This window comes from Balearica regulorum, chromosome 3 (assembly GCF_011004875.1).
Source record: "Balearica regulorum gibbericeps isolate bBalReg1 chromosome 3, bBalReg1.pri, whole genome shotgun sequence".
NCBI lineage: Eukaryota > Metazoa > Chordata > Aves > Gruiformes > Gruidae > Balearica > Balearica regulorum.
The window spans coordinates 21,256,766-21,284,210 of record NC_046186.1 but is presented as its reverse complement, the minus strand read 5'-3'; the positions used below and the strand labels follow the sequence as shown (position 1 = coordinate 21,284,210).

The window sequence follows — 27,445 nt, the reverse complement described above, 5'->3', positions numbered from 1 at the left end:
ACCAGCAGGGACAACAGCTGACCCAAATAGGCCAAAACAGCCATAAAACATCATGCTGAGCAATAAAAAATAGCAATTTGGTCTTCAAAAGTAGCCATTGCTTAGAGATTGGCTGGACATTGTTCTTCTTGGGGCAGGCAGGGTGCGATCACCTTTGCATCACTTGTTTTTTTGCTCTTTGCATCACTTACTAAACTGTCTTCATTTTGACCCACAAGTTTTCTTGATTTTTCTCTTTCTATTCTGTTCCCCCATCCCACTGTGGGGGGGACGGGGAGTTAGCGAGCGGCTGTTTGGGTGCTTAGCTGTTGGACAAGGTCAACCCACTACAGGGTGATGGGGTGGGCCCTGGCTGGTGAGGACCCTGACCTGCCACACCCCGGGGGGAGCTCCCACAGTACCCAGGGAGCCACCAGCCCACGCTGTGCCCTGACACAGGTTCTGTGTCACATGTCCGACCTCTGTAACTGGGAACACTGGTACCCACACAAAGCCGTGCGTAGAGCTGTTTCACTGTTTTTAGAGATATTTAATAGTACTGCTCTTGCCATTACTCCCACTGACTTTTTTTTACTATGTTAAGTGAAACATTAAAAAATTGATTGTTCTATCACAAAAATGCAGATGTTTTAACTTGCTTGATCTTCAAAAGACTATAGCTTAACGTTATGTTTTATTTCAGAGATGTTTCTATTATATTATTGCTATTTGCGTACCAAATCAATGTAGTATGCACAGAGTAGATGACCTACAAGTCATACAGTTATCTTTAGCTGCAGTGACCTCACAACTGCTGGTAAAAGGATCTGGTACAATATCTACTCTTTTTCTATTTGTGGTGGGTTGACCCTGGCTGAGGGCCAGGTGCCCACCAGAGCCGCTCTATCACTCCCCTCTTTCATTAGACAGGGGAGAAAAGGTACAATGAAAAAAAACTTACGGGTCGAGATAAGGACAGGGAGAGATCATTCTCTAATTATCATCACGAGCAAAACAGACCGAACTTAGAGAGGGAATTAATCTTATTTATTACTAAGCAAAACAGAGTAGAGGAACAAGAAATAAAACCAAATCTTAAAAACACCTCCCCCCACCCCTCCCATCTTCCCGGGCTCAACTTCACTCCCGGCTTCAACCTCCGCCCCCCTCAGCGGCACAGGGGGACGGGGAGTGGGGGTTACGGTCAGTTCATCACGCGGTGTTTCTGCTGCTTCTTCATCCTCAGGGGGAGGACTCATTGTTGCCCCGCTCCAGCGTGGGGTCCCTCTCACGGGAGACAGTCCTTCACGGCCTTCTCCAATGTGAGTCTCCTCCACAGGGTGCAGACCTTCAGGATCAAACTGCTCCAGCGTGGGTCCCCCATGGGGTCACAAGTCCTGTCAGCAAACCTGCTCTGGCGTGGGCTCCTCTCTCCACGGCTCCACAGGTCCTGCCAGGAGCTTGCTCCAGCGCGGGCTTCCCACGGGGTCACAGCCTCCTTCAGGTGCCTCCACCTGCTCCAGCGTGGGGTCCTCCACGGGCTGCAGGTGGAATCGCTACACCCCCTCATCCTCCCTCCATGGGCTGCAGGGGGACAGCCTGCTTCACCATGGTCTTCACCACGGGCTGCAGGGGAATCTTGCTCTGGCGCCTGGAGCACCTCCTCCCCCTCCTTCTTCACTGACCTTGGTGTCTGCAGATGTTCTTACATCTTCTCACTCCTCTCTCTGGCTCCAAAAGCGCTCTCTAACTGTTTTTCTCTTTCTTAAATATGTTATCACAGAGGCGCTGATTGGCTTGGCCTTGGCCAGCGGTGGGTCTGTCTTGGAGCCGGCTGGCATTGGCTCTGTCAGACACAGGGGAAGCTTCTAGCAGCTTTTCACAGAAGCCACCCCTGTAGCCCCCCCGCTACCAAAACCTTGCCACGCAAAACCAACACACTATTCCATTGTGTATAAAAGATGCTATGAATGTAAATACAGCTGCTAACTTTCGTAAGAATGGAGAACATAGTTACCCATGGGCAAAAATAAAGAAAAATGTGGAAAAAAATGTGGATATTATGTGGATAAATTACTATGGAAAGTAATATTCTATTTATACTCCATTTCAACAATATCTCAGATGGTATTTCCAAAAATGTAGAAGCTTCACCGTAAAAGTGAAGCATCCCTAAAGTGGCTTATTTGACTGTATTTAAGAAATTTACAGATTTCATGTACAGATTGCTATATTAGAATTGTGACACAGTTCTGAAAACTGCACATGTGAAAAACACCATTGCACAAATACAAATTATTCTTGTGTCAATGTTAATACACAAGAAGTATTTTATTACATTCTAAAAGCATCTAATAGATTTCTGTCAATTGTCAGATCTTGAAAAGGTTCTGAATTCATATGCTGGAGGAAACTGGAGAGACATTATTCAAAATTGTCATTCAAAACCAAGCTATTTTTTATGTCATTGAAAATTTCCAGAAAAATGAAATGTTTTCGTTTTATGGAATATGTGCTATTTGTAGGGCACGATCGTACTGTTTGATTTTTTTTATCTCTTCCTCATAGTTCAATATGGTTTTTAAATTCAAGTCTTAAAGTAGCCATATCTTTGGAGGTGTTGTCTTACCTTTAATTACAAAACATTTTCAACATGATTAAATGCATAGAGCTGAAGTGGTTTGCATGAAGGCAGGTAGGCAATCTGCATATGTTGCTTATAGGTTTAAAAAAAGGAATAAATACAAGAATAATGTGAAAGTAACAGAAATAGTTCCACCTTTGAAAAAAGTTACAGAGAAGAAAAACTTGTATAATATAATTAGCACACGAGCAGCACTTTGAATGTTGGAGAGTACTGCTACGTAAGGTCTAAATACTTGTATTTGTAATTTACATTATACATCATGTCAATGTAACATATTAGGAAAGAGGTGGCAATGAGTTGGAGGGCATAGGCTTGACCGTGAATGCTTTTAGTGAACTTTCTAACTCTACACACAAGTCTTTATTTATTTTGTTCACATATTTGCTAGGATCTGACTGCTCTTTAATGTGTGTTTTGTACCATTGAATTTGAATTGTTTTGGTCATCTTTAGGGTTCTTACACTGATATGTCCTAGTTCATCTCAAGAACGTTTCTTGATTTCTTTTTTTTTTCTTTTTAATTTATTTGATTTTTTTTTTTTAATTATACTTGGCTCATCATTGTTTTCATTGAAGAGTGAAGAGCCCAGTGAAATGAATTGCTCTTGACCTAAAAGTATTTTGTCTTTTGCCTAGACCTTTCTAGTACTTCTAGGTGGGTTGAATGCTTCTGCTTAATTTTCAGATAATGCAGCATTCTCTGTATTCCAGTAATAAGTATTACAGCCGCTTTGATATTTTTTTTCTGAAGTTTTACTCTTCAAATGTATTACATTTTTTAAAATATTTTGGAGGCACTGGAGATTTCTAGAATCAGTTCATAAAAATTCAAAAAGTACATTACATTCCCTTTGATTTTAGGGAGTTTTGAAGTGTGATTCTCTTTTACATGCAACGCGTATTTATTTCTCATGTCTAGTCAATACTTTAGTGCTGATCTCTGAATAAGCGTGAAAGCCTATTATGCCTATTTTATAATTGCAGAATTCTCTTCTAGGGAGTAACTGTTTTTCAGTTTGTTGTTTACTACATGTATGTGTCAAAATGAATTTAACTTTATTGTTTTCTATTTTAAATCATAACCTTTTAAAGAAAAATTAATAATTAAAACACATTTAAAGCTACATATATTTGGAATATGAGCTTGAACTGATGCTGAGATCACTTTGTCTAAGTAAAACTACATTTTAGTAGTTTATGTATTTTCACAAATCCACTGTAATGCCTGTTTTTAAAACATGAGGAACTTACAGAAACTCATACTGAAGTAAAAAGTACTTCTGCAACACTTAGCACTTTTGTAACTCTACATACTTATTTCAGCCTCTCATTATGGACTTAAATTGTAAATTCAGGCTCCTATTTTTCTATCTTCATTCATTTTTATTATCTCTGTGATCAGCTCAGTGTTACATGTGTGTGAGTTTACAAATGTGTTATTTTACCATCTTTCTGAAAGGATTAATAAAGCCAAACATCTACAAAACCAAGTATTCAGTACATCACATGATGAGTTAGCTAAGGAATTGGTCTTCCAATAATAATAATAATAATAATAGCATTCAGCTACTGTTGGTCATAACTTAATGCATTGGACAAACAAGAATTAAAGTGGAAGCTCAGTGAATGCTAATTGGTACTTTCATGTATTTTGACAATAGTTTTGACACTTTGTCAGAGCTAAATTCATATGAATTAAAGTATGTCTCATTAAGTGACCCATTCTGAATATACCTTTTTTGAAACATTTTGTCAAATGCTTTACTAAAAAAGAATTATCCTGTCATGCTAAAATAAACCCAAGAAATTGCAAAGTATAGAATACCTACAGGAACAATTCCAAGGGGAAATAATGAGAAAAACTTTTTTATTGCCTAAGAAATATATTTCAGTATCTCATTTATCTTAGTTACCTATCATTACCCAGTTAGTAAATGTGTGATGATGGATAAGCCTGCAATAAACTGAAATATCCTTTAAAGCAAATTAAGGATATTGCACTTTTAGTGAATTTTTCTGAATCTTTCCAACTTTTCTCATTGACTAGAAGTATATGCTCATTTGTGGTTTGTTTTTTTAAAGCAATGTAGTCTATAACAATATCATTTTAAACTTAGGCATACTATGATAGTTTTGAGAAAACTATAAATAATGTCAGCTGTCTCTTTGGATTCTACTGCCCCTTTATAGTATGTTTGTTTCCCCTTCTTAAAATCCCTCTCAACGTGTCATTCGTGTTCTCCTGATGACCTTGCACACTATGATATTCAGACTGTTTCAGTCTTGGCTTTAAGTATGGTAGCCTTTCTCTGACATACATACACAGTAAAAGAAAATCTTGGCTTATATGTGTGCCGACAGTTATCACCATCACTAGCTATCTCAGCTGAATAAGTCTTACGAGGTTACAGAGAGTCAAAGGATGAAAGTGATGCACAAGATAATGGGGAGAAGGCTGAAGTATTCAGAGTGAATTTAATGGCACAGCAGTGTCATATTGTCCATGGTAGCATCATTAATAGCAGCAAAGAACCCCAACAGTTTAAATTAATCTTCATGAATCAAAACAAATGATATGAGCAAATGAAAGTTCAGTCGTGTCTCAACAGCTTTTAGGTTATAGCCTGTGTCGCTAAATTCAGTTTCACAAACAGCAGATTAAGTTGGTGCTTATGCTTTTGTATCTTGTCTAGCCAGTAATAGGAATGAAACATTCTCCTGCTTTTAACTAAGATTGAAAAGAATCCTTGCCCTCGAGAAATTCAAGACCAAATAATGAACTAGCCACCATTCTAGGCTGTAAAACTTATTTTGCAAGAAGCATAAAGGTCCCTTTTGAGGATCAACAGTAATGGGCCAGAACCTGCATTATTTAATTATTTTCTTTTCAAAACAGCCATCAAAGTAAAAAAGATTTCCCTGTAAATAAGGATTAAGTAAAGACCTGCACTGCTTGCTCTATGTGAGCATTTTTAAATGTATATTTCTTTATGAACCGACTTTATAATTACTCAGTTTTGGTTGTTTCTAAACTTGTGTTCTTGCTTACTCTTAGAAATAATTCACAAGCAAAACCCAAATAAAATATTGAATGGACCTTACTAGAAGGGAAAGAGTAACAGAAATCTAAAAATTAGAAATGTATGACTCTAAAAATTGCTACATTTTATGAAGTGATGGGAGGACAAGTATAACACCTAAAATTGCTTTAAATTAATTTTCTAAACCAGTTAACATTAGATTTAAATATGACAAAGTTCCTTTAAAGTAGTACTAAGTACTTTTAAGGGTAGCTATATGTAATGTTTTAAGCTTTAATTTATGATGAGAAATTGCTTATAATAAAACAAAAAGAGAAAGCTTATAACATGCTTTTACATATTCTGCTACATGCATTGTATTCAAGTGATGTTTGTCATTTGTTTGTTAAAATATAAAAACTGTCAAATGGGGAACCCTAGAATATAAAGTTCATTTATATACTGGAAAGATGTGGTGATAGAACTTTCTTTTCTGGGTAGATCCTCAGTCGCTATCAGTCCCATTTGCAATACGTGATTCATCTCATCTAAATTTAGTGATCTAGAAGTTAAAGATCTAATCTAAAGTTAGAGAAACTGGGAGAAAGCATTGCGCTTTTTTTCTTTTTTTTTTTTTCCCCCTTCTTTCCCAATATGTTGAAATTAAGATTAGATTATTAGGAATTAGATTAGGTTGTTAAGATTAGATACTTCTGATGTCTAAATTTAGGTGGCATGCTTCCCATATTAAGGAGAAAACGTTCAGGTAAATTCTGAAACACTGATTTGAGACACATAGCCGTGAGGTCTACTCAGTAATAATGTTCATTAGTTTCAAGTGGAGTAGACCTAAGAGCATATAAGATTAGAAAGAAGCTAACACCAAGTTCACATTATTCCTCTACCAGCACTCTCTGAAATAACGTTTAGTAACCTGTAGAAGTCACATCTGTCTGCTCCTAAGTGTTATAGCACTTTGCATTTTTACCATTTTATTACCATTTTGCTTAATGGTTTAGAATTTATGAAGACCTGGAAATTCATCTTAAAATAAATTTTAAAAAATTATGCTGTTCTTCATGCAAAACAGTAGGAACATGATTGATTGTTATAGGTGAACTATATGCTACTGTGAATACAGAGAAAAAGAATCTGTTACTGATTTTCATACTTGTTCCTAGGGAAGTTTCATCCACAGATGCCAGATGTTTTACAGCCAAATTTTGCTTTACCAAATAATTTAATTGAATTTTTCTGCTTTCTTTTTTGGGAGGAAAGTGAGAACAGACCAAAGCTGTATCTCCTCTAGTATTTTAAAGTATCCAAGTTGCTATTAGAGTCACCAAAACACTTATTTCCATATGCTAAAAGCCTCAGAGTTACAATTTAGTCAAATTCTTCATATATCTATGCTGCCATTCCTGTGCATTCACCAAGAACTAGGATTTTGCTCTGAAATATATAATCAAAATAATGTGTATTCCCCTTCATTTATTCCTATGTATAGATTCTTTTTTTTTTCTTTTTTTTTCTTGAACTACATAGGCTATATACTGGTTTTAATGAACTAGAATGTTGGGAAAAACTTCAAATATCATTCTAACTGTAAAATTTTCACAGCCTCTTACGTCAGCAGGATAAAGTAACGAAATCAAAAGAAAACAAAAAAATACACCTTTTCATATTAAGCACACAGTTGACATTCTTCTTAATTTCAAATATTACTGTCCCATAGTCCTTTTCACTTTTTAATAGAAATATTAAGATATTGGTGGCCTAGTGTATGTAAACTCAAAGCTGAATTTAGGAATGCATCTGGGTCTGTTAATTTTAAGATTTTTTTTTTTTTTAATTGAGACATGAATCTGAATGGCTCTGGCTTTGAGACTCTGGGTTCCCTGTCTTAGCATGTTGGAAAATAAATATGCTTAACTCACCACTGAGATTACAAAGAGGTTTCCATCATACTGTAGTAACAGTGGGGAAAAAAATAAATTATTTAATACCTTTTAATTATAGTAAAATTCTTGTCAATGCTATTTCTGTAAAACTTGAATGCTATTTGACAGTCTTTTCTAAAAGCTGGATATTAAATGTAATAATGTGCTTATATTTAGAGCATCCAGTAGAATAATGATGGGTGAAATCTTTTCAATTTTTTTTGTTTGTACATGATTTAAGAATAAAGAATGTGTTGTTTTCCTTTGATATTATAGGTAAGCACACTAGACTGGGTACGAGCTGAAAAAATCTATAACCTCTGTGAGGTTCTATTTAAAATTCACAAGGTAGGTTTCCTAACAATTACGATGATATTATTTAGTAAAGAAAAGTTGCCTTTTCTTGTTATTGATAAGCTCAAGTTAATCTTACCTAGGAGTAGCTAACATTCCAATAGTTCATCTGTTGTTTAAAAACCCGATTTGTAACGGCTAGTGCATTAGCTATGCAAGTATAAGAGCATATGGAAAACAGATTAGGCTCCAAGTGAGCAAGTTACTAAAATGCTTCCATACTGAAGAAATTTTTCAGTATTAGAGCTGGTCATGTGAAATAGAGGTGAGACACACAGCTGAGCATAATGAAGCCAGATACTGCTTTTTTCTTAGTGGCTCAGATTTTTAAGTGAATGTGATGAAGAATGCTTTTGCTGTAATTCTTGATCTATATAAAGATAATTTTCTTTAATTTCAGTAATTAGAAGTATAAAATTATGTCCTTTTTAGATCATGTATAATTTGCAAACAATATAGTAGGTTTTAGCTTATAAAGGGCAACATGGTGCATTTGTGTACAATAGAATTCTTCATTTTTTCCACCGCCTAGAGACAGTGTCATGTTTTCTGTTTAGGTTGTCCCAAGCAAAACCTTAGCAATCCGTTTAAATAATTGACTTACAGAAGATATTTTCTAATACAATACATCAGATATAGATTAGTTCTCTACCAGGTAATCAAAAACTGCTTTGCAAGTGAGGTAAGGCTAGATGAGAGCCTACTTTCCTAAGAGAGTAAAAACAAACATAATATTAGGAAAAAAAAAAAAAGAAAAAAAACCCAGTCTTTTCAGGTAAAATGCTGTTTCACTGAAAAACTCCAAATTAGCTTTACTTCTTACCACCTGCTGTCCTTCTCTCTGCTGTTCCTCCCTTGACCATGTACATGGTTGTGGAGAAGGAAGGTTGTTGCTTTGTTACCTGTACAGATCTTGACTTAACATTGCGCCTGAGGAGAACTGCTTAAATTTCATTACTTAAGTGAATGCTACTTATGGATGTTTTCTATGATGCAACACAGTTATTCATGACAATTTACAGAAGGAAAACTGAAACGAAAAAAGAAAAGAAAAAAACATAGAGTGGACAAAAACACCTCATTCCCCTTTACTGCCCTTTTCAGCATAGAGGGGAATTCTCCGTAGCTCTAAATGACCAAAGTTTTCAAATAACGGGATAGCAGGGAGTTTCCATGTCCTGACTGCTCAAGCTACTTGTCCCAATCTGACTTTCAACAGCATGGGCATGTTTTGTACACCAATTTTGTTGACTGTGATTTAAACAACAACAACAACAGATAAATTGAAAACATGATGAAGTTACAATCAACAGAGCAAGGAGCACACAGAACTTGACAGAAATCTAGAAAAAATAGCTCTCATACATGAGCTGACTGCATTTTACAGAAGTGTCAGTCCCATTAAGTGGTTGCTAAAAGAGCTTCTGCTGATGTCAGCCATCAGTTTTGCAGCCCATCACTGCCTGTTTTTTCTGCTACAAGCCTGCTGTCGCTGGGCAGGGGAGGAAGGCTCCCTTCTCTGGCAGAAGTGGGGAGAGGGAAGGGTCTTGGGCAGTGCCATGCCAGGAGAATAGCAGTCCTGGAGTTCAGGACTTGTGCTCAGCTCCAGAGCGTAGGCTGCAGGGTCACAGCTGTATTTTTGTGGGCATAGCATTATTTTAATGTGACCATGTCTCCAGGTGGGTACAGGTGGGCAACTTCAGGTCCTGCCCATCATTGAGACAGCAGTAAAGAACAGAGGCTCTGTCCCAGCTTATTTGTTCTGTCTCCTTAATATTTTTTCAAATTTACTTTTTCCTGATAAATAAGGCAGCAATTAAGTATATACTAATTGTGCCTTTTGAAAAGTTTTTTGTTACAGTTTGGATTTTGTTTTTTTCCTCCTTGAAATGTTACTACTGATTTGAGACTCAGTCCTTCCTTGAATATTCTGGTAATTTCAAGGACAATCTATCCTTAAAGCAAATTCTGTGATACTTTTTCATTAAGAAAAAGAAGTGGGAAATAAACTACCCAAGATACAACTCTTTAATGTTCTTGACATTTTAGTAAATGAATGCTTAATTGCCAGTCTTCATGAATACATTAGCTAAAGTGCAAAAGCTCAAATTCAACACTTTAACCTCTTTTCTGTTGATTCTTTGGTATAAATGACAATGAGGCAAACTGAGCAAATCCAAAAAGATATAAAACAAAATCTTAAGAGATTAAGGTTGCTACATTGCAGACTGAGAGATGGAGTTTATGTTATAAAAACGGCCATTTGGGGAGGGTGTTCGTCAGGACTTTCAGAAGCTGGTTAGAACTAGTGCAGAGCTGTGGTGGAGAGTCCTATTGTATCTTCTCACAAAAGATGGATTTTAAGGCAAGGTGCATTTGTTACTCACCTAATTGTAAGTTTCTCATCTATGTTTATTATGACACAAGATTTAAACGTGGAAAATAAGAATCCAATATGGAAATGGCATTTTAAAACAAAATGTTTGCTATATTTTAGATTTGTGTCTGTGTAGACATAAATATAAATACACACTTACATACACAAACATGCATATGCAAATATGTGAATTAAAATTCCTCTATATATCACATGCTTGCATATTCATGGACATTTAGAGGTAACAACCAGATGATTGAAAATGTAATCTCTTTTATCTCTTGGGTTTCTTCCTATACCTTGCCTTCTACTCCATGTTTACTGGAACTGTTACTGAAAACCCTTATGATTCAGGGGCAAGATTATTAGATGCATTTTTAAACGGCAGCTGTCTTAAAAACATTTTATTTTCTTTTATTGCCTGGTATTTTCACACATAGCATTTTCACATACAAAGTAAAAAAAATATTGAGTAGTCGATGAGCCAGGATGAGCAGTATTGATTCTTGAAGCAGATATAGGTGTAATACCTGTCACTCCATGGCTGCTGGACACCAGATGATAAGCAGATATTTTGTTCAGCTTCCTTTTCACCAGTCCAAAGGAGTGTCGTAAAGTAACTTTGAACTTTCTCAAGACTGTTCTCTCCTCAGGTAGCTGCAGGGCTGTTTTTGACAACAAAGTGCTGCATACCCTGGTGGCATTATGTGCTGCTTCTGAGGTGCCCCACAAAACATCTGTAGCTTAACAGACTAGACTGGAGTAGATTGCATAAGGTTACATTTGCCAGCTTTATGTTATTCAGTAAATCATCAGCACAAGCAAAATTTTCCTTTCCCATCTGAGTATTTTGATCCTGTTTGTGAATATGAGAGCAGTACACAGAGGAGAGTGTGCTAGCGGAGCATTTGTTTGCTCTGCTTTTCATTACTAAAAAGTGGATCTTCACTGCTGCCCTGTGAGGGTGGTGGTGTGTGCATCTAAAACAGGAGGGGCACAAGGCCCTGAACATTTAAGCATATATATGACATGTATCAGAATATTTTACATTATATTGGATGCTCAAATTCCAGTTGTTTGTTTTCATCTGCATGGAGTTTCAATTATTGCCTCAACAGGCTATGATAGACTCTTAGAGGAAAAATAAAATCTAAATTTTTATAAGGCTTATCCTGTCTACAAGATTCTAGGACTTGGGTACCACTGCAAAGCTGCATTCCAGTCTTTTCAAAGCCACCAAAGTCCAGTCAAACATGACTGCTTTTACCTCAGATCTGCTTGACTAGATTCAAGTCTCCTAAACCTAACCTGGAGTACTAGAGAAAGAAGATTCTGTTTGTGGGTGACTTTAGAAAATAAGGAATAACATTCTCTTTGCAAATTTCTTTTTTGTTCTTTTAATCTTTTCTGCCCCATGCCATCATAGAGAAGTGGAGATAGGAAAGGCCCCTATCTAATAAATAGAAATTTAAAAAAAAAATGTAATTTGGAAATTCAGTCAGAGTAGTCAAAAAAAAACCTACTCAAGAGGTATAAGTAGTAGCTTTTTAATTTAGTTTCCTTTTTCTCTATGCTAATGAATGAAGTCTTGAAAGATTAGAGAAGTTTCTTGTAAGAATTTGTTTTCATTTACAAAACATTCTGTTACAGGGATACTTTTTATTATAAAAGACTAATGCCGTTTCTCCTCTTCTTCATCTTGAAGGAGATGGCAGGATGTCACTTCACTCCCCTTGTAGTTGCAGAGCAGCATTGGCAGCTATTAGGGGACATTTGAAAGCTCATGTTGTCATTTCCAGAAATAGCCCTTGGGTGCTTGATAAATTAACTGCATTCCTTGGTGTTTAGCATATTGGAACCCAATTAGAACGGAGTGTTATGGTACCCAGCTCTTGAATTGTGTTCCAACAATTCAGGGTTTTCCTTCCTTTTCACTGTAAACAATATATTGCTACAAACTCCTTTTAAATTATGTATGTATTGCTTAGGTAACTTTGACAGCATTTTGGAACTGCAGAAGTAGCTCGGATTACATGATACAGGGTGAAGTGAATAAGAAGCAAAGAGAGAAGTTGTCTTTGAAATTATTACTTAATTCTCAGAACATTTCTTCAAGGTAATTATTAACATAATGACATAACGTATCCAAGTACCCATCACTTACAGAGGACAATGTTGCTTTAACTGTTTGTTTTTGCTAGATGAAGAATCACATACTGAAACATGTCTTTCAGCTCTGGCTTGCTGATGATTGCTGGCTACAAGCAAACTTGTATTTAGGTATTCATCAGGACTTTGATCTAGAAGACCAGAGGCCGTATTGTTTCAGTGTTATGGTTGGACATGGCAAGAGTCATTATTTCAATGTAGAGCTGGGCAGCGAGTTGGTGGTGTGGGAGAAATCATTTCAAAGAGCGATTTTCTTGGAAGTTCAAAGAACAGGGGTAAGTAATGAATAATTTAAATCTTGGAGCCATTTCATCAGTGAAATAAGTGTAACAAACATTTAGATAATTTCTGTTTAATAATTGCATCAGATTGATGTGCTCCATGACTACATGAGTACATTTTAATACACTGAAAGCTTCATCATCACATCAATATTTGTATGTCAATGACTACGTAATAACAGTCTGTGAGCATGTTATGACAGTTTGAAAAATTGGAAGTAGTAATATCTAAGTTGACCTTGATGATAACAAACTGGAAATGAATACATTTTACCACTGGAAAACAATTTCTGTGGTGATTATTTAGTCCGCATTAAACACTTTCTTCCAGAAAGCTTATTTTCCACTCACGTAAGATAAATAAGTTATGTTTTACATAATGGTTCTGTTTTCAAAGAAGAAATATTTTGCTCTACATTGTTAATTGTAAACTGGGATTGTCCTTGTTAACATTGGAAGAGTTTGAAGACTTAGCATAAAAGTGAGTGGAAAGTTTGTGATAGCCTTAAATTCTCAAAATTAAGCAGATTATCACTTTCTACTGGCTAGTAAAATTGTCTCAAGACAATTATTTTCGCAGATCTGAAGGTGCACTTCCCATTAAGTTGTCTAAATGTGGATGTCTGTTAACATTGTGGTGACTAAGCTCCCATTAGAATCAGTGAGTGGAGTCCAAAGAATGATTGTGCTTATCCTAAAGCTGATGATACTTTATTCTAAAGGAGATATTTTGTGGTACGAAGAGAGAAGAAAAACTGATTTTGATTTAAGTTGGTACTTAAAGCACCTCTGTACTGTTATACAAACAAGTTATTTGCTGACCATCTAGACCCATACTCCCAAGTGACCTGGACCAGTGGTATGGGAATGGATGGATTAAAAGTATAGGCCTTCTCCAACTAAAAACATATTTATACAGTTTAGCACAAATGCAAGCTTGATCTGGTATGTTTGGGTTTGCAGGGACCTCCTAAAGATGTTTGCAATAGCAAGAGCACTGGATCACAGCATTGCATTAGCACCACTTGCAAGGAGCAGGAGTCCTAGCACAGGTGTTGAATCAGCTCTTCTAAAATTCCAGATCTCTGGGATTCTAAGGAGGTTTGCAAGTGTTTGCTTAGAACCTTTCTAATTGTCTCTTCAGACTGATGGAGTAACAAAAAAGATTCTGTAATGGTGATGCTGGTGCTCCTGCACTTCTGAGAAAGAATGCAGTTCTTCAGAAAAAAAATTATTCTTCCTGAAAAATTGCTGGGCATCAGGGAGGGATTAATAATGCATACTGAGTATGCATAAAGGATTTTCTCACATGAACTCTTCAATAAATTATTATATGACTGTTTGACCAACCATTCAATTGTCGTATTTATAATCCATATAAAAAGCAGATTGTAACAAGGGTGGAGATTAGCTGGTCCTGTATCTGGTTCGATTTCTGAAGTATTTTTTGTTAAATCTCAAAACTTGTTGTTCTTTTACATCCTAACAATCTTAAAATTAAGCAATGATTCTTTGGAATTGTGGAATGATCTTTTGTCATTTGAATCCAACAATCTTCTAGACCTATATCGCACAAAATACATTAATATTTCTTCCAGCTGTTGTTTAACCTATTTGATACCTCCAGGAGAGGCATTCAACTAAAATCCTGATTACAGTGCTTACAAGTCCATATGTGTGTTTCCATATCTTAATTTTCTCTCACTCAGTTGCATACATTCAAGTCTGTTGTAAATCGCTATGTCAGTAGGATGCAAAGTGCTGCGGTCGCACTCCAGCAGTGAAAAATCTTTTGACTCCATGATTTTCTTTTTTCCTTCAAAACATAAATGCTGCTTTGAATGCCCTTCTTTTCAGAAGGCAACAGTTTCTCTTCAAGTGCAACTTAACATTACATATATTATTTCAAGCCGTAGAAAAAAACCTGGCACTGCAGTATCCAGAAAATTGAAGGTTGTCACTGGTAGGTTAGATTGTCCATAAAAATTACTTTCTCGGCATTCTTCCCTCTCCTCAAACTATTCTTTCAAAAGGAAATTATCTTGACTCATCTGAGTCTTGGATATGATTGTTACATTGCAGAAACATCTCGATAGGATGATTTGGATCTTTGGGGTCTCCAGTCTTGATCAACAGGAGGATAGAGAAGGATATTGCAATAGTATTTGGTAGTGGAACAGAGGAAAGAGTGACAGTAATACATTTCACTGTCAGCCGCAGGAAAGTTGGACTAACTGTTTTAGTATCTTGAAACTTTGTACTTGTCACATGGATTGTGGAAGACAGAGAAGAGGAATCTGCTTCACAAGATGGAAGAGCTCTCAGGAGACTGAAAAAAACATGCAAGGGGAAAGTCATCTACTGCAGTGTCTCTAAAATACTGGCACTAGGTGCATAGCGAGGAGATGTGGTTACATGCTCTCCTCATTTATCTAGCAATTTGTAAACACAGAATAAAGTTTTCTCTTCGTGCTTCCAGCTGTGATGCAGATGCTGCAAGCTGTTTTGAATCCTCATGCAGCTGAATAATCTAGTTTCATGAAACCATTTACTTTGCTTGGACAAAAAAAAGTTGTTTAATATGAGTTACTGCAAAAATTAAAATAGGTCAGAAGTTGGGCTCAATCATAACAGAATAATCAAGAAGTTTTGCTGCATGGCTATTTTCTGTGCCTAAAGGTAAGTACTTCTAGTGAACTTCTTTCCATTTTGTTCTGTAACTCAATGACTGATCTTGACAGACAAATAAACTCTGGAAATAAAAGTATAATATATATTTGCTGAGGACAGGGATACGAATACATTGTGCAAAAAGAAATGTTAGCAGTAAAATTCATGTTCCTGAGATGATACAAATTCCTCCTGTGAGGAATATACATTAAAAAATAACAAAAAAATATTTCTTCACGAATGTTGTAATAATATTCCACTTAAATCCATGTCACGTGAACATTATTGGAAATCCAAAAACAGTTTATAGTGAACATAAATGTACGATGCACTTATCCCTCTTTATATTGCAGTTAACATGAATATGTGTCTGTGGATGTTTTATTTTTTGAATGCATTTTTATTATTTACTTATGTTCCTAAGAGTTAACAACAAACCATTGTCTATAGTGAGATTCTTGATGATGAACATGTATCCCAGATTGGCTCACTGTGGCTCAGAATTGCTTGCTGATTATGGCTGTTCCTGGATAAATGCAAAAATAATTATTGGGAATAATTGTGTATGCAGACCTGGAGCTTTGTTTCTATAGGATTCCCATTTCAATTTTATTTCCACAAATACTGTGCTGCTAAAACAGCGTAATTAAAATCCCTAAAAAAACAATAGTTGAAACAAATGCAATTAATCAATTCCTTTTCTGTTTTGTAAACAACAATGAATTCCTTTTCGATGTTGGTTGGTACAGCCAATCTCTGTTTTCATCTGTGAGCATGATCAATGTTCCACACTTATGAAAGATGACAGACCTGAGAGTAACATATCTTACAGTATCCTTAGGTCACCATCTTCCTGTTCCAGACTTTAACATTTCCTCTATACACTGTATGTTCTTCGGGGTGATCTGTTTGAAATGCCTGAGGAGTCTACAACCATGTTATTGATGATTAAAACAAAACAAAACAAAAAAAATCACGTAATTATTTTGAAGGAAGTGGTTTACACAATGTCCTTTCCTCAGCTTTGTATCTCGTTCCCTTTTTGCGTGATGCAATATCTCTGATAAAGTGTCTGGACCTGGTTACTTTTTCATATCCACTCTTCTATTCATCTTTTTAATTCCCTTGTAATATCTTGTCATAGATTTTACCAGTTCATCAGTTTTAATTAATTTCTAACTCATTCATAATACTCTCATCTGAGAAAGATGAAGTTGCCTTCCCTGAAACATACATTGTTTATTGTACAAATCCTTTCAGAATCCATACTGTTGACAGATTTTGGTTTTCATCTCTTGTTTTTCTAGTAAAGATTTATGGTTTTAAAGTTTCCTTTGTAAAACTTATCCAGGTAACGCTCCCTCTCACCCCTCCTTCGCAGCTCAGGAAATAATCTATGCCATCTCCTCATTCCTACTACCGCTTGCTGTTTGTTCTGGACAGTTCCTTAATATTACATGCGTATTTCTGTTAAAAATGCTCTGAAAGGGTTCACTACAAATCATTGAAAACATACAGAAGTGATTAGGTTGCTTCCAACTGATTTCAGTAACCTTTCCAGGAGAGCAGTATTTTCTCATAATTTCCCTTTAAAAGAGTTCAGTTGACTCTATTGTATAAACTATCAATATAGTAGTCACTGTATGCATATGTACTTCTTCCTAACCTGTCATAAGCAATAATTGGTTTATAACATAAAAAGTAATGCTTATATTTGCTATTTGCTTCTATATCTAAAATCACTTATAACAATGAGAGAAGAAAAAGAAAGAACTGTGCAAAACTGCACTGACATTTTAAAAACTTACATTTTCACCAAATTAAATGGACAAATAGCTCCCATATTTTGAGCAGCTCCAGAAAGAGCCGAAATTAATTTATGTACTTGGGCTTTTGAAGATAACAATAAACTCCTCATGATTTCATGATTAGGAGCCAGCTGGAGAAATTCCTTTACATAAAAATTCAAATGGTTTCTAAAAATTTTTTTTGCTACTGAACATCACTACATATTTTGGCAACATCCCTTTATATATTTTTGAAGTTGAGTTTTCAACAAGCCACTGAGAATGTGAACAGTGATGGGCACTGGTCAGTGCTGTCTATTCCTTGCATTCGCACTGTATAGGGGCCAAGCTGCAAGGAAGTGTGGGAGTGGCCCCATTTCAAACTGGTTTTTAGCGTGAAAGGTGCAAGTCCAATTGAAGATTTTGGATTTAGAGAAAACTGAATAAAACAGTTTGTGATGTTCGGATCCAGGCAGCCTAAAAGAAGTTTAGTTCCTGGGTCCCCTTCCTGTAACATTACACAAAAGGTGTTTTCTAGTCATTCTCCAGTGGCATTTTGAAGCGATCTTCCTACATATCAAGTTCAGTGTAGTCAGAATATATGTTAGAGACTGTGTCCCCATTGGAACTTGGGCAGAGATTGGGTATCTTTCCACTCAGCTAACCTAACTCTTCCAGCTACCTGATTTCCGAGATGCTCAGAAGACCTTGTGTGTCTCAGTAACTCTGTGGTCAAAACAAACACGCTTGTCATTTCTAGGCATCTTTGGGAATTAAGTGGTGCTTGAGAAATGGTAGTATAAATCACCCCTCTGAGACTGAGCAAAAGAAGTCCACCTAAATAAACAAAATCTAGCAGAAATTAGGCAGTTGGAATTGTCATTTCTAGCTATGAATCCATTCTTCATGGTAAACTGAGAGGATGAGTAGAACAGGATTGGCTGATCATGGTGTAATCCTTGTGAGGTCCAAATAATACATTTAAAATGCAAAAATGTTAAATACATTTGGAGACGCTATCTTAATTTTATATTCTGTGATGATGACAAAGCATATATGAAACAGAATTATATATAGGAATCCCATTAAGAATGGAAACGCCACCATATGCTAATTTCAGAACTAATTTCTGAAACAAATAAATAAGCAAAGTGAATATGCTCCTTAAATTCAGGTGAGATATTAAATAGCAGTTAGATTAGGTTAGATTTATAGGGTCATTAAAAGATACTTATCAGTTTGTTACCAGAAGCACTCAGTTTAATTACACAATTAAGTTTTAGATTGTTTTCATTATGTACAGAAAGCTTATTACAATTCCAATTTAACTGGTCATGTTTAGAAATGCTATTAGATTCTAATTCATTTTCACACTGATGCAAAAAACCACACCATTCTCCAACACAAAGAAAGATACTGAGAACCATACAGATTAATTGTAAATACATTTGTAAAAATGATTAATAATTCATCAATGCAGATACCAGGTGAGAATCCATCAATGCACCTATTATAATTTTTAAAAAAGCAAGAGAATGTACCAATTTACAAGGCTGTTGAACAAAATCTTGTTTACATATTCTGTATTTTAAACACAATTAATATCAAATGTTGATTTTCATGAAGCTACACCAATATTTCTAAAAATAGTATATTCTTAAAATTATAAATTATTCATATTGAAAGGGTGAAAGAGTAAATCCAAATATTTTTTTATATGTGTGTATATTAATATGTTTATATTTATTTATAAATCCAAAGATTTAGATAACAGCTATATGGTGTGAGTCTAGTTTTGTTATTATTTTCCAGAGGATCCTATAGACTTGAATAAGGATGAAACTATTAAAGCTGTCAAGAAGTTACTCTTATGGAATTTCAAATTTATAGAGAAATATTACTTTAGAATTTTGATATTTTATTTTATATTTTCAAAAGTTGGTGTTCCCTATTATTCTCCACCCGTGATTCCTTTATAAGAATCAGGCAGAAAACCAAAATCCCAGTCCAAGCATCATTGATTCAGAATTGAATTTTGTACTCAGAAATGTCTCTTGTTGATATTTCTACTTTTTTCAACTGCACAATTCCAGAAATCGTAGATCACCAGAAAAGAAAAAAATCTTTATTATACGATAACAAACTGTATCAAAAACAAGTCAGTGCCTTGCTGAAGTAAGCCAGTAGAGTTCCACTAAGATGGATCCTGTGGATCACTGATCCCTGTGATTGCCACTGAGAATCTGCCTCAGGTCAGTGAAAATATACTTAGGACAATCCAGAAGTAGGGAACTGTTAAACATTATCAGGGAGTGTAGTTAGCAGGGAGTGTAGTGACAGGACAAGGGGTAATGGGGTTAAGCTGAAGGAGGGTCGATTTAGATGAGATGTTAGAAAGAAATTCTTTACTGTTAGAGTGGTGAGGCACTGGAACAGGTTGCCCAGAGAAGCTGTGGATGCCCCCTCCCTGGAAGTGTTCAAGGCCAGGTTGGATGGGGCTTTGGGCAACCTGGTCTAGTGAAAGGTGTCCCTGCCCATGGCAGGGGGGTTGGAACTGGATGATCTTTGAGGTCCCTTCCAACCCATGCCATTCTATGATTCAATGATTCTATGATCTATGGAAAAATGAGTTGCTACAAAACCATGAAGTTGTTGCTCCAGCACAGAGATGAGGAAGCACAATCTGTTCCTGACATAAGCTGCGGCTAAAGATTGCACTGTGACATTTGACCACTGCTAAGCTGCTGGCCTTCAACTTTGTCCTCCTACATGCATTTCTCTCACTGCCTTTTCCTGCAACCAATTCAAGCCATAATCTGCCTGTTTAGCAGAGGAGGTAGCAAGTCTTCTTTCTTCTGTCAGATTTACATTAGCCATAGGTGCATAGTACAGAGAGAATGCCATGGCCATGCGTAGGCATCCATAACTGCATTATCTGCTCATCTTGCCAAGTAGTAACTGAGCCTACAATGGTACAGAAATTAGTTGACCTATCAGTCTTCCTATAGGAACAAAATTCCCTGCAGAGGAACATTTGCTTCAGGCCAGATGCACATGTAGCCCTAGTCTCTCTGCGATACTGGTTTAATGCTGAAGTTTTCTGAATAGGCAGTCTGTCCAGTGAGCGCTCTACTAAGAAAACCATCTTTGCAGTTACCCACTATAATGTCAGAAGCATTACAAATTACAAATAGATTAGATCAGATAGATACTTATTTCAATAGAACAGCTGTTGTGTGCCAGTAATTTTACTTATGAGTGTGGCTCAGATTGTAACAGATGACCTAAAGGCAAAAGTTTCATGCATAGCAGTATCCTGAGAAAGCCAGCATTTAAAGTATGAACATAATAAGCATAGGTCTTATTTTCTAAAGCACTAAGCACTGAGTTAGCACTACTTCTACTGAAATCAATAGAAGCTTTCTTTGAAGTTCAGTGAAAGTATAATGAACCATTATTTGAGTCCTTTGAAAAATTTTACTTTTAGTGCCCATGTGTCTCTTGCATACATACCTACTGAATCACAGCTATGCATCAATTATTTTTTTTTTAAAAATAGGTATAACATCTTCTTGAAATCATCAGACAACAGCACCATTTTTTACAAGAGAATGTACTTTTTTATACTAATACCCAGTGAAGTATGTAAGAAAAACCTCATTTTAGGGCATTAGATGCAATTCCTTCCATTGCAGCAACTGCAGATCTTGAAGGACTGTACAAGATTTTTTTATCAGATCTTGTTTTGATAAAGTGGTGTCCTGGTTGCGGCTGGGATAGAGGTAATTTGCTTCCTAGTAGCTGGTATAGTGCTGTGTTTTGGATGTAGGATGAGAGATGTTGAGAACTCACTGATGTTTCAGTTGTTGCTAGGCAATATTTACACTGTCAGGGATTTTTCAACTTCTCATACTGCCCTGACAATGAGGGGCTGGGGGTGCACAAGAAGCTGGGAGGGGACACAGCTGGGAGAGCTGACCCCAGCTGACCAAAGGGATATGCCATACCATATGACGTCATGCTCAGTATATAACTTGGGGGAAGCTGGCTGAGGGCTAGGACCGCAGCTCAGAAACTAACTGGGCATTACTGGTCTGCAGGTAGTGCGCAATTGTGCTGTGCATCACTTGTTTTGTATATTCTTTTTTCAAGATTATTATTATTACTACTACTACTATCTTCCTTTTCTGTCATATTAAACTGTCTCTGTGTCAACCCATGAATTCTACCTTTTTTTTTTCCCGATTCTCTCCCCCATCCCACGAGGGGTGGGGAGTGAACAAACAGCTGCATGGTTGTTTTAACTGCCTGCCGGGTTAAACCACAACAAGTGGTTTTAATTGTATCTGTCCATAATTATCACAATTCTGTAACCTTTTAATTGTGACTTGAGTAATTCCTGAAAGTTATGGCCAAATGAGAGGATCTGCCACATTTTTTAAGTGAAGATAGTATTCATTTGTGTACACTCACAGAAATTATTTCACTGATCCTTTTGCACAGTTATCTGGAAAAGGAATACACCTGTACTGGATGAAATTTCTGAAAACCATCATGCTTTTGATGAATGTCAGATTTCTGTCATTTCAGTTTCTCATATGTATTATGGATGCTTTCAGTGTACTTTATAAATGTCTTCTGAAAGTTTTGCTTTAAAAAAAAAGATGATAGATAATATAAAATATTTTATCCTAAAATAACAATCAGAATTTTTAAATATGAGAAAGCCAAAGTGTGTGCATTTTTAGTTCAATTATTTTGCCATTTCAAAGAGTTTAAAAAGCACTTCTGCTTAACACAAATAATTCTATGCAGACATACTGTTGAAGAAGATTGTGCAGGCTGTCTTCAGCATTAAGGGGTTTAATTTTGTATGCCTCCTAGTACACTCTCTGTGTGTGGGCTGAGATATATTTCTCAGTAGGACCATAACAACTCTGGTTGCTCTTACCATCATTTCCACATCCTACCTGGAGGTTTTTTATGCCTAAAGTGGAATTTTCAAAAAAGCTCATTCTTGACCTAGCTGGTCTGCTATTAAGGCTTTTATGAAACTAATTTTTGGTAAATACATTGGATGCATTAAGAAACCTTACCCCTGTCACTCCTGTATGATATAATAGCTTGTATAAAGCTGCTGTATAAAATCTTAATGCAAGAATCTGTGTTCCAAGTTGTCTGCTGTTGGTATATTTTTTTTTTTCCTTACCCTCACTGTATTTTAAATGCTGTTGTGCATTATTTTGTTTCTAATGCATAATAAAAGAGCACATCATTGAGGTCCTTCTCTGTTTCAGGCATTTAAGTTCCTCTGAAAAGTTTGTCAAACTTCCATTTTTTACAGATGCCCACGCTGAGAGAAAGACAAAAAAAAATATTAAATGTAATATGAGGTGGGATTTGGTTTCAGAAATAAGAAGAAACAAGTTATCAGTGATTATTGGATGATATTAAAATTTTATCAGTTCTAATTGGCAACCCTGGAGTCTTCTGTTAATATGATTGAAATGTTGACCAGTAATTGATTTCTAGGGAAAACTTACAATTAAATTCAATTATTAGGTTAATCTCCAGTTTAATAGAGAATGACAAACAAATCACTTCATATACATTTAGCTCATTAGAATTCCACTCTCCTCCTCATCTGTATACAATTCACTTTCTTAAGTCTTTACGAGATCATAGACTTTGTGAAAAGTCAACTCCATTAGTAAGGAAAAGTGCTCAGTTTGGGGTATTTCTAGTTCTCTTTGAGATTTTTAGTCAATTTTGATCTGCATATGGCTCAGCTTTAATATTTTTTTTTTTTTACATTAAATAACAACAACCAAATCTTGAATAGCTTTGACGTTATCTTCAATAAGTTTTGGGGTCATCACTAAATTAAATATTCTAAACACATGTGCTATTGTTCTTGGCTTGTATCTATATTCATTGGCAGTTAGCCATAAAAAAGGAAAAAGAGCAGAACCAGATGATGATGGCTGTTTTATAATATATGAAGTAGTATTGTTTTTACTGAACAAATAAAACTATTCTCATCAATTGTGTTATTTTACATGCAAAATGGATGACTTATCTCTGGAAAACAATATTCAAAAAATATATTGTTTCGTTTAATAAAATAACCTTAATTTAATTTTGATGGAAATACTCCCTTGTTCTAAGCAAAGCCAAAGCTTTATTAAGATTTTAGCATTTAGTGTATTGATGACATATTATTTCCACGCAGAGCATAGCACATACTTTAACTTTGAGTGTCTAACTACATAATATGAATACAGTGTGCAATATGTATACTGTATGCATATGGATGTGGTTCTTGCCCAAATGCTTTGACGTCTGGTTATTTTTATCATTTATTTTTAGAAAGTATGTGTTGAATTCTGTAACATGAGTGTAGTGAGAAATACTGTCTGTGTTCCCACTTACATGTAATAAACCTTTACAGCCCATCTTAGAGCAAGTGTATGTATACATCTATGAAGTAGTTGACAGAATAGCAGGGGAAATGTGTAGTTTAAGCAGTAAAGTGCAATGATATTGTCTACTTTCCACTTGCCTTTTGGTAAATAAACAAGCAAAATCATGTACATGCCAAATTTGTATTCATTTAGAATAGAAGACCGGTATTTATTTCTGTATTTTGGCTGATCAAAAACACTATAATTCCTGCTCAATAGAACATAGCTGAGTCCAGAATGAATGAATATATTGTACATGAATGCTGTAGTTAAAGCAAAAGCGAGGTTTTTCTTCATGCTAGACAATAATTAACTACAATGTAGCCAGGCATCAACTGGATTTTTGAAACTGCAAGCTGGATGATGCATTAGGAACAACAGCACCAGAGTTATAAAAGTAAACTCCATTAAAAGGATTGTATACTCTGTCATTTTTTCTGTGTTGCCCTTACATGAGCAACATCACTGAATCTCATTTGTTCCTTAGAAACTTTATTTGGCAAGGAAATAAAGGAAATCTTAGGGAAAGGACTACTGACTGAAAAGGTTGGTAACTGACCACCCTGATTCTTTAAAAAATGATATTTTTTTACTGTGAATCTTTGTTGATCTCAGAATGTAACATTGCAACTGGCAGGCATTAGTAGTGTGAGTCTAAAGAATTTTACTAAAAAACATAAACAAGTAGAACTCCTATTTCTTGGACAGAATACAATCCCACACCAGAGTAACATCAAAAGATTGTATGTCTTGAAAAAAATCCATAGGTAGTACATTGGACACCTGTGACAGGACTTAGGCAAATTTAGGCCCCCCAGCCAAAGCATTTCTATAATCTTATATTCCAGTAAGCACAAAAATCTATTACATGTCTAGATTTATTTAGAAGCATTTGGACTGCACAGCCCCTGAAGCAACCAAACTTAACTCAGCCTACCCAGGAGACACGTGTCTGTGCCGAAATTAGGAAATCTTTGATCTGGCAGGCATGCTCGCTTCCTTCTGGCTTCCTTCTGGCTCACTGTGGCCAAGGACCCCGACACATAGAAGGCAACTCAATAAGAGAAGGGGTCCTTTTTTTCTTCCTTGCCTCTCCTTCCTAAGCAGCCTGTGTCTGGACCGCAGTGGTGCCTATTACCCAGCAAGTCTTTGTCCTTCCAACCATGTCATAGACCAGTGACTACATGAGATGGTTCCCCTTTCTGTTTGCTGCCCAGGCTCTGTCTCTCGCTGTATAGATATTTGAGGTATATTTCTGTATGCCTTCCTACCTGAGTGGGAATAAGAAAGTCCCTCTTGTAGTCTTTTCCCCTGCATTCATTCTCCGGTTTCAGCATTTATTCGCCTCTTGACTTGGGTACCTAACACCCATGAACCACGTTTAAAGCACTTCTTGTTAGGTTAGCAGATCTGTTCACAAACACATTCCCTCCTTCTGAGGGAAAGAGTCATCGTAACTGATGATCATAAAAGCCAGTTTTGAAATTAATTGGCCTGTTATTGAGCATATTTGTAAAGTCTGTTCTCATTGTTGGACAGAATCCTACATCAGTCTTTGTTTTAGAGTATTGAAGCAAGCCGTCCCTTGTCCTCTCCCTGTTGTAAAAAGTGATGGAAGATAAGCATGAAAGAAGCCTTTCTGGTTTTTCCCTTAAAAGGTAATTGACCCTACCCTTCAGTGCTAATTACCTCTTGCAGATTCTAAGATGTATGCAAAGTCATGGAAGATACTAATTGATGTGGATAGCAACAACAACAATAGAAGTACAGAGTTCCCCAAGCCTCACAATATTAGTTAATTGTAGGATCATGCTGGGGTGGAAGTTTCAAGAGTTTTTTGGATGGGAGTGAAAGACAAACTAATGACCAGCTGATGTGACCTAGTTAGAGGGCTGAAATCTTGGCCTAGGGTAAACGTAGGGACTTAATTTCATTCAGAAGGCTGCAATAGAAGGGTACATACACACTCTGGCTGACAGCCCATGTCCCTAGATGCACGCCCTCTTTTCCCATCATGGAGCTTCCAGGACTCTTTTTTCCTAACTCTTTGCCCACCCTTCTTACTCCCCTGCAGGAATCTCAGTCCCGTGCAGTTCATGCACAGCCAAGAGCTCAGCTTTCTGTCAGCGATTTGCTGAGGAGAGGCAGGAATTTCATTAGCAGGAAGGAAAAGCTGTGACCGGCTTTTGGAGCGAAGAGGCTTGCTCGCTTTCAGATGAGCTACTCTGGTGAAGGGGACCCAGTGTGGAGGATGGGCAAGATAAGCAGAGAGTACATGTGCTCAGGACTGCTCAAGACTGGTATTGCCAGTATGTGAGATAATGCTAATTAGTGCATAATGATATTAGTATTGTGTGATGCTGCCTACATTTCCAGTGCAGTGCTACCATGATAGCGTCGTGCTGGTCACCACAAGTCTGCCCGAAGAAGCAGCTGGAACATCCAGTGGGTCTGCAGAACAGCTCCAATGGAACCTGCCATTGGGAGGGCAGGAGCTCCAGGATCCTGACACAGTCTGCTAAACGAGGAGCAGAGATCAAAAACGAATTATTTCTGGGCAATGTCTATGTGAAAGGTAGTGAGTGTGTATATGTAGCCATTGTAACTATTATGCCCTCTCAAGATCTGGGAGGACGGATACCCATGCCAACAATCAACCAGTGCCATGTTGCTGGATAGGAACAGGAGGTCTAAGCAATTCCTGTGAATGAGTCAGAAACACTGTTCTTTGGACAGTGATATTTCCAACTTAATGATCTTTTCATGACTTAAAGGTATATACATTGAGATACTGATACCTGAACAAATACACACATGAGAGTTTTGTAATTGTCTTTTATTACAAATAATTATTCTTCATTTCACCATTGCTTGGAAAACATTAAATAATTGATCTAGGATGCATACTACAATTTTCTTAGCTGCTGCAGTTCAGGCATGAGGCTTTCCTTGTAACACTAAATTAATACTTTGACTAAAGAATCTCATCAGGCTTAAACTCCCAGTCTACATCCCCATAATGTTCAGAATCACCAAGGTTAGAACCAGAAAAACTTTTACATCTTGTCTGGAGCAGCACAAGCCACAGATGGTCACTATACCACATTTGCTAATGTTTTGAATTTTCATATGTGTATGAGCTATGTAAATTACTGTGGCTATTAGGGTATAGCTGTATGCTTGGAAAATATTTTAATGCATATCTTAAGGTTGATAACCTTGTAGTTCTCATCTGTCTCTGCTTACAATCCCCAGGTGTTTTTGATAAGCTAGTATTAAATCTAAGCCCAGAAAAATCTCATTTCCAATCGGTAAGGGAGATTTTTTAAAATAACCTATTCTTTTCCTGTTACTTAAACTGTGAGTTCTCAAGCTGGCTAATACGCAGTGCTACTTTATTTTCTGCAAAATTCACTAAAAGGCAGCTAAGCCTAGATTTCTTATGTTAAACTTCCATGTAAAAAATTGTTGTAGATAACCAAGGGTGATCCCACAATTGCAAGTGTAGGGGAGGCTTATTGCAAAGGCAGGGATGAAAAGGGACAGTGCTCTGTACTTGTGTTAGTGAGTGGAGATGGGGGTCCCTATCGCAGAGCTCTCTGAGAACCTGTCAAAGTCACTGAGGAAATGCCATAGGCAGGCTTTTAAATTTTTATGGCAAAACCCAAACTAATTCTGTTGTAAAGAAAAAGCTATTAGTGTATTTTGAAAGTATAAACCTTATATATCTCTTTGTAATGTTTATCACAGTGAAAAT

At 36.5% G+C, this 27,445-nt stretch overlaps 1 protein-coding gene across 1 annotated transcript in view; it reads left to right on the top strand.

Annotated features, from left to right (window-relative positions):
- SNTG2 (syntrophin gamma 2) overlaps positions 1 to 27,445 on the top strand; it is a 285,035-nt gene that overhangs the window by 240,850 nt on the left and 16,740 nt on the right. Inside the window, exons 13-14 of the mRNA XM_075747252.1 lie at positions 7,863 to 7,934; positions 12,552 to 12,761. Of these exons, the coding sequence (XP_075603367.1) occupies positions 7,863 to 7,934; positions 12,552 to 12,761 (282 nt within the window). The remainder of the gene's footprint in view (positions 1 to 7,862; positions 7,935 to 12,551; positions 12,762 to 27,445) is intronic.